Source organism: Myotis davidii, unplaced genomic scaffold (assembly GCF_000327345.1).
Source record: "Myotis davidii unplaced genomic scaffold, ASM32734v1 scaffold217, whole genome shotgun sequence".
Classification (NCBI taxonomy): Eukaryota; Metazoa; Chordata; class Mammalia; order Chiroptera; family Vespertilionidae; genus Myotis; species Myotis davidii.
In genome coordinates this window covers 10872549-10880951 of record NW_006290034.1, presented here as the reverse complement: position 1 = coordinate 10880951, position 8403 = coordinate 10872549, and the positions used below count along the sequence as shown (strand labels likewise).

Below are 8403 nucleotides of genomic sequence, written 5' to 3'. Positions count from 1 at the left end.
AGCCCAGCCGCCCGCCGCAGCCAAAGGCACCAGCGCGGCTCCATCTGCCCGCGTGCCAGGGCGGGTTCAACTGCTGAGCCTCGGCTGGCTGGACCCCAAGCCCCTCGCGGACCCTCCAATTCGGTTGCCTTTTTTTTTTTTCCACTCACAAATGGAGAATTTTATTATAAGGAGTCACGGGATTGGAATACTGTGTTTCTAAACTGGTGGGATCTTTTCAGATTTTACTTAGCATAGTGACTACACCATTCTTGAGGCAGCTCCCGCTAGGTGTGGCATTGAAGATGACACCGTGAACAGAATTTAATCATTTAAAAATTGGCATTTACTACCATCCAAGGCTAATTTGACATAGTTATAGTAAGAAAACAATGTTTGGGTTTAAATTTCGCAAACTAAAAGCCCTTTATTAATACCAGTCATGTGATTATGGGCATATGAGGGAAATGAGTTCCTCCTGTCTGCAACACATTCCATTCCCTTGGCGCCCCTCCCTCTTCGTGCCTGCGGAAGTCTCCAGTTTTCCAGGGAGGGGTGCATGTGCCCCCGCTAGGCACCTGTCTTGGTCCAGGGCGGTTGCTTATTAACCTGTCTCCCGGACTACACTGTGGACTTTGGGAGGGCGCCCCGGGACCCTGTGCTGACCACCTGTGCCCACCACCTGTGCCCAGCCGTAGCCTCACATCTGGCCCAAAGTCAACACCCAATCAACACATGGAATGAAGGAAAGAAGGAAGACGATGGTCTTAAAGACAGGGACTCGGGACAGGAAAAACAGGATTTTTTAGGGAGTGGAGTGAAGGTTGTCCAAGTTCGAGTTGTCTCCTAAGAAAGACACAGTTGTGCTCCACACCCACCTGAGCTTGGCCTGAGAGCTCAGTGCTGAGAAAGGGGGAGGGGGCTGCACAGCCTCCCAGGGCCCAGGAAGGCACGGGGCCAGGAGGCCGCCCCACCAACACATTTGTCCAGTGGGGGAAAGGCAGAGGCAGGCTTAACCAGCGCTCCAGCGGCCTGAGCCTCCGTGGAGCCCGCACAGTTCCAGCCATCCAACCTCAGCTTGTGGAATGCGGGTCCTGCACGCAGAGAGTGAAATAGGTTCTCTTTCCATTTTGCCGTCAAGGTGAGACAATTCCTTTACTTACCTGGGTCTGTTCCCTTATCTGCCCAATGAAGGTGTGGCCCATTTCCAAGTTCTCTTCCCGGGGACACTGGGCAGCTGTAAGTCGGTTGCGTATCCTTGACCTCCATACTTCCGCAGCTAGCCTTGGCGATCACAGTCCTCCCCTTGAGTGCTGGTGTGCTAGTGTGAAGCCAAAGCTGAGACTGTGGTTTCCTAACTCTTCCCAGTACTCCTGGCACCGGCACCTCATCTGTACCTTAGTAAAGGGGCATAATACCCGCCTAGTTGTAGAGGACCAAGGCCAGGAACCAAGAGGACCCGCCCCCCGCCAAATACCAGTTCTCTCCTGCCTCTGAGATTACAAGCCTATCCCGTCCTCATTCTTTCCTTGAGCTATGGGTGCTTACCGAGTGGGTTTTAAGCTCTTTGACAACCACTAGGCATCAGAGTAGGCAGAGTCCGTAGAGATAGTGCCTCCTGAAGAGGAAACAGAGACCCAGAAAAATCGGAACCTTGCTCAAGACCACAGCCAGTGAACACCAAAGCCCTTCCCTGCACTCTCCCCAACAGAGCAGGCCCTCAGAGAGACAGGCGGGCTGGTTCCTCTGTCCCCAGGAAAGTGAAGGTCATGGCCTCGCACCTCCTCCTCTCCTTCCCCAGGAGCTGAAATCCCAGAGCACACAGTCTGCATGTGAGCAACTGCCTCTCCCCTCCTGGGCTCCTAGGAGCTACCATACAACACATCACCCCGTGACCACCTTGTTTCCTAACCTCTGCACTGTCCTAAACCTGCCAGGAACCTTCACGTTTTATTCTCCTTAGCCTTCTCCCCAGACCTCACACCGGCATCTTCCCACTGCACAGGAAAGGCAAGATTAAGTCTACCTCTAGTGCCCGGTTTACAGCTACAGCAACACTGGACAGTGCCTCCCTCGGTCCAGAGGCCTCTGGCTATGAAGTAATACCGGTGACTCCTACAATCTCCATTCAAATCAACCCAGAGAGCAGTAGAGCTGCTTCAGCCGAAGCCTGGCCATGGTTCTCATCTGCCAAAGGTCTGGTTTGGCTCAGACACTTCCTAACAGTAGGCCTAACAACAACAACAAAATGTCTAGCCAGCTCTTTAGCAGTCGCTTGCTTCACAAGCCTTTCCAAGTCACCTACCTTCCCCCACCCAGCAGAGCCAGGCGACATGGTCGCTGCCTGAATTGCAGCAGCAGTGACCCCAACTTACAGTTCACCCTGAGCCTCCCTGAAGGTACCATCTTGTGTTCTTGTGTTCTTGATGCTTGTGATTCCCTTCCTACAAACTGCTGTCTCGTTGTTTCTACTACGAGGCTGGGCAGAGACTAGCAAAAAAATACATCAAGCAAAAGGCCGGTGTTAGCTGATAAGCTGCATTCAGTATTCTCCAAGGGAGAATACTTGGAGCCTTATTAAAGCATTTCTCCTCTTCTCCCCTTAGCCCACCAGGGCCAGATCCCCAAACCCATTCTAACAGTTTGCGAACATCCCTGCAGGAGAATCACTCCAGCCCTCGGGTCAGGGGAGGGATCTCAGGGGAAGATCTCCTGTGAATGAATGGACTGCTTCCATGGAATCCCTGCTCTCCAGTAACCCGTGAGGCCCAGGACCACCAACCCTTCATTCAGGATGAAACCCTCTACACGTGTGGGAATGCCGGCTTCATCCAGCACTAATACGGATACCTCTTGTCAAGCACAAGGCAACTTGGTATGTGGAACACCTTGCCACCCCCCTCTGGTTTCCAAACCCGAGCCTCCCCGCTGCTGTGATGAGGCAGGCCTCCGGATGGACACAGAGAGGGCTGTGAACAGGGCCCGGCTCTCACTGGGGCAGTGGATGATTGAAAGCCATTGCAATGTGCTTTGGGTTAGCAGAGGTGACCTTGAAAACACAGGCGGGCAGCGGGGAACTGTGGTCTGCAGACACTTGGAGGTCTGCCCGGGGAGACAAGAGCCCTATGCTAGTCCCTTCAAACCGGAGACCTGCTGGGTGTGCTCCTCGCCTTCCCCTCCAGGGGCAAGGCTTAGGAAACGACATTGCCCAGGGCAGCTGAGAACAGGAGTGAGGCATGGAGTTTTGGGTTGATAAGTGAGCCCAGATGGCAAATGAAGAGACAGACTCATAGAAACGGAGAGCGGGGGGTTCCCAGAGGGGTGTGGGGGCACTGGGTGAAAGAGGTGACGGGACTCAGAAGCACAAATGGGTAGGTAGTCAGAAAATGGTCACAGGGATGTAAGTACCACATAGGCTACCTAGTCAGAAATACTGTGAAGCTACGTGTGGTGCTGGAAATACCAATACTGAGGGGAATACCAGGTAAAGTATTAAGCTGTACACCTGAAACCAGTACTGTACATTAAAAAAATGGCAGAGGGGAAATGGCAGTCTGATTGACAGCCGAAGGAGGGCCAGCTGCAGCCCACAATGGCCATCTGGTTTTATCTGGTGAACTTCAAAGAGCGGTATTGTCCCTTGCCCTTACTTATTGTCTGTAACTATTTGGAGAAGGTGTGTGTGGAAGGCAGGCCTACCAAGAGCAGACGGGCAGCCTCGCCTGTGCCTCTGCCAATGCCCTCAGCAGAGGAGAGGATTGGAGGCTCAACTGGGAAGCATGTATAAAATTACAGATAATTGGACTTTATCCCAGACCAATGAACCAATCTCTGAACAGTTAGTTTTTGTTTGTTTTTACAGCTTTCCAGGTAAATCTGTGCAGTTAAGGTTAAGAAAACCTTGGTATTAAGCTAATGAAGCTTCAAAAATTCCAAGTTGACCAAAATACAGCTTCTTGAACTGGACCGTGGACAGAGAGGCCTGCTCTCACAGCACGCAGGCCGAGCATCCCTTCGGGGTGTGGCCCAGACCAGGTGCACTGCTGCCCGCCCAGGGCACTGACTTGGTTTACTTATCATTTTCCCAAGAGACACCTGTCGTTTTCCCAGGGACCAGGAGCTAGACGGTGGTTCTTCAACCTAGAAGAGCCAGGCTGGGGAAGGAACGCTGTGGTCACAGTACTGACCGCCTCCCTGCAGGCCAGGGCCCAGCATTCGCTGGCTCCGCTCAGCAGGGCAAGGGCTGTGGGCACTCACACCAGGAGGCAGTCCCCGCCATGACAAGAAAACAAGGTGTTCTTCATGCTTGTGATTCCCTTCCTACAAACTGCTGTCTTGTTGTTTCCACTACGAGGCTGGGCAGAGACTAGCAAAATAACACATCAAGCAAAAGGCCGGTCTTAACTGATAAGCCGCATTCAGTATTATCAGTGGCCATTAAGTTACATTTCTGAGAACTGGGGGAAAGAAAATACTTTGCTAGGTGATTCAGGAATAGATTTTTAAGAAATAGATTAGCGGCAAGACCTAAAACTGCCTCTCTTTCTCCATAAAGACCTTCCCCTGCCCACAGCCAAAATTTCCCACAGACTGGTTCTCACAAGGAATGAGACCCAGATCTTTGGAAACCGATCCCAATGGTGCACCATGAACACATTCCCATCATCTCAAAGCCGCGTCAGTGCAGAAGTGCTGCGATGGTCAGAATGGGAGGCCTAGTTAGACATCAGCTAACCCCGGGATGATGTGATCCACCTGCACATTCTAACACGGGAGTCGGCAAACGTTTTCTATACAGAACCAGATAGTAAATACTGTAGGATTGTGGACCATGGAGACCCCTGTCCCAACTACTCAACCTGCCCACTGTAGTCCAAAAGCAGCCCCAGACACTGTGTATGGGTCTGTGTTCCAATACAATTTTACCTGCAAAAAGACACAGTCTGGGTTTGGCAGTTTGCTGACCCCTGTCCTACCAGAAACTCTATTTTACAAATCGACTGGCATTGGTGAACACAGCTTCCACAGAGTGACCTGACACATAATGGTGACAAATAAAGAATAAAGAATGGCACGGTGAAAGACTGACATGGATTTAATGACACATATTCCATACCGGCTGCTTGAACACCAGAATGCTGTCCAGGGAGCCATCATTAAATAAAACAATTGGGGAAAATAAGGCAATTCTCACATACACAAGCACACACACAAAACCAGTTACTTTTAGGGTCATTAAATTATTCACTTTTTGAACAATCAGCTGTAAAGTAACATCACAGTGGAGGGAGGGGCGCACAAACTTCAGAAGCTCAGTTCCAATGGTCTGTGAACACAGGTTCTTCATTTGCACTTTTCACATATGGACAGCCACACGGCTCAAGGGGTTCACCAGTCATCTCCTTCCAACTCGGAGCTCCCGATGGCAGCAAGCCATTTCACCTGTTTACTCTGCACCGGATTCTGCTCAGCAAAACGCAGCCTGCACTGGACCAAACTCCCAGGAAGCAAATGATACACTTGCCTCCAGCCTCCGTAATGAGCTGGTAGACGGAGTCTTCCGATTAACATTTGTAAGGGTGAACCACAGGTAACAGGGTTTGCTTGAGAAACACTATTATTTTAAAAGTAAATCCAAGAAACCAACCCCTGAACGCATTTCATTTCACTCCATGCAGATATGTTCCCTGAAGAATTGTAAGAAAAATGGAATCACATTTGCGATGCACCGTCAGAGTGGGTGCTGATGGTTGGTCTGCTCGCGGAGGGGACCCGGGAGCAGTAGCTGTCTCTTCTTAGCCACGGGAACAGAAAGAACAAGAGGTCAATGAACCCCAAAGATTCCCACTGCCTCTAAATTACATTAACTTCCACCTCCTCTCCCCCTTGAAGCCTTTCTCAAAAGCTGCCAACAGGTAACGTAATTGACGCGGACCCGACTGTGCAAACGGCAGCAAAAGGCCAAGTAACCCATAAAGTGGAGAGTCAACCCATGAAGAAGCAAACGTTTGGTGCGATTTCATAGGCACAGACTTGAGAGAACCTAAAACAGCCGGGAGAGGTAGATGTGCATGGAAAAAGGAACAAGATTACCTACAAATGGGCCATAGTATTTTCAGGTGAGCCTCATACACTTCATAGACTATACAATTCAGAATAAATAATGACACTTGCTTTGCTCGTATTACTCTCAACTCAAAGAAAATTTTAAAAGAACAATCCGTGTCTTCCAAAACTATATTTCGAAAATCTAGTTGCATTTGTGAATAACAATCCCCTGATTAAGAGGGCAAGATCATCAAGCATCACACAAGCCCAGAACTCTCAGGATTCTTTTAAAAGGTGTTTTTATAATGACATGAACATGCGTCCCTACAGCCCCCCCAAGGAGGGTCTTTGCTAGAATACAACAAATCAAGTATAAATGACCAGCATCCCCAGAAAATTTGCTGAATTGTAAAAACAACCTTATGGTTGTCTTCCCTTCACGTGTATCCAACAGTTTGTGAAGATGCTTCCGTGAAAAGTACAGGGTACCCATCGCTAGTGAGAAAACAAGGCTGCTTCCCACCACTATGACTTCTAGAGGCTAACCCAGGGGAGGGGCTCAGCCCAGGGAACTGAAACCTACACCAGAGTCATCTAACCACAGCCCCCCCAGGACACGTAACATGCCGAGGACACCCTAGTGATGCGACAAAGACCAGCTTTGTCAGCGAGGACATCTGTGGCCCTTCCAGACGAGCCTTCAGTGTCCCGTCACGCATACGCATGTGCAGTGTCCTGGTTTCGTTACATAAATCACAACGGTAAGTCTTCCTAGCAGCTGAGAGCACAAAAGGTCAGACCACAGCTGTCCACACTGTCACAGCCTCTCCTCAGAGCAGCCTTCGGGACTCTTGTCCCCAGGCCCTCCCCAAGACAGGGGCCAGAACACTGATCCGCCTCACAGAGATCTGAGGAGCAACTGACAATCATTAAAAAGCATAAAGCACTTTACAAATATAAAAGTGCTCGTTTGGCATTTGTAGAACCACCAGGAAACATTCACTGCTTGTGCTACTTGGCAGCTTTGCATTTACTCCTCTCCCTGCTGTGCCCTCCTTGTATAAAGCCTGGAGCTTTCTACTGTGCCTTCGTGTAAAAAAAAAAAAAAAGTTTCTACTCAGACCGGAGCCCAGGTCAACAGGAGTGAAGGTGGGGGTGCAGCAGGTCACGGGGCCACTGTGGATGGTCTGAGGTTCACTTGAAATAAGCACCCAGCTGACCCGGGAAAGGGAAAGGCGCCCAGAGCTGGGACGGTTCCCTGTCCCTGCAGGTAGAAGGTCACGAGGGAGACCCGAAAGAAACACGGAGCCAGGCGCACACCTGGCCCTGGGGGCAGGGCCCGCTCACCACAGACCACCTTGGCCCCGCACGAAACCCGGACGTTTCAAAGGAACAGCAAAGAACCAGATTCCCCAGATCTGAAAACCAGTTATGAGTGAATGTCCGAGTTTCACCTTTGAAATGAGGGTGTGCAGCTTTTCTGCCCAGCTTCCCCTGGATGCCCCCAAACAGCAGCTAACTGTGGCTCAGAGACAGGAGAGCGGCCGGTATATCCTCCCGCAGGATGGCAGGGTTCCTCTGCTTTTCGTGGGACTCGAGCTGATGGGGGGCGGGGGAGAGGGGACAGGGCAAACGGTGGCTTCACACCTGGTACACCCAGGATAGAATTATTCACACCCACCTTTTCTTTTACGCCATGACCCTCCATGACCCTCACTCCAACTACACCCTCTCCTGATTCCCACAGAACATCGCAGCCCAACCTACTCTTGGTCTGCCACGCTGTTCCCCCCCACCCGAACCCCATTTCCTCAGGGTCCTCAAAGTGCCCGCTTAGCTCCTAGAGTGTTGGAGGGAGTCAGCACGCCCAAGCACATCTCCAAAACATTCCTTCGTTGTCCCCAAAACGTAGCACCAAAAGAACACCTCTTAACGCTCCCTAACACCAAAAGGGCCCCCGTCACTCTCAGATTGTCCCTCCCGCCCTTCCCATGCCTTTCTGCAGGGCCTGCCCCCGGGATACTTACACCCCGCCAGCTCCCCGAGCGCAGCCCCCTGCGCCCGGCCCTAGCACAGGTGCAGCTTCTGGTGCTGCGCCAGGTGCGTCTTGTAGCGGAAGCCCTTGCCGCAGCCCGCGCACTTGTGCGGCTTGTTGCCCGTGTGGATGCGGCGGTGGCGGATGAGGTGCGAGCTCTGGATGAAGCTCTTGCCGCACTCGATGCACGTGTAGGGCTTCTCGCCCGTGTGCGTGCGCTGGTGCTGCGTGAGCGTGGAGAAGTCGCTGAAGCGCTTCTCGCACTGGCCGCAGCGGAAGGGCTTCTCGCCCGTGTGCACGCGCAGGTGGTTGACCAGGTGCGAGTTGCGGCCGAAGCCCTT

At 51.7% G+C, this 8403-nt stretch overlaps 2 protein-coding genes across 2 annotated transcripts in view; one reads left to right on the top strand and one right to left on the bottom strand.

The window, feature by feature from the left end:
- LOC102773058 (hydroxyacid oxidase 2) overlaps window positions 1–8403 on the top strand; it is a 58236-nt gene that overhangs the window by 44053 nt on the left and 5780 nt on the right. The gene's annotated exons all lie outside the window — the stretch shown is intronic.
- ZNF697 (zinc finger protein 697) overlaps window positions 7727–8403 on the bottom strand; it is a 3951-nt gene continuing 3274 nt past the window's right edge. Inside the window, exon 4 of the mRNA XM_015563541.1 lies at window positions 7727–8400. Coding sequence (XP_015419027.1) covers window positions 8095–8400 — 306 coding nt within the window. The 3' untranslated portion in view covers window positions 7727–8094. The remainder of the gene's footprint in view (window positions 8401–8403) is intronic.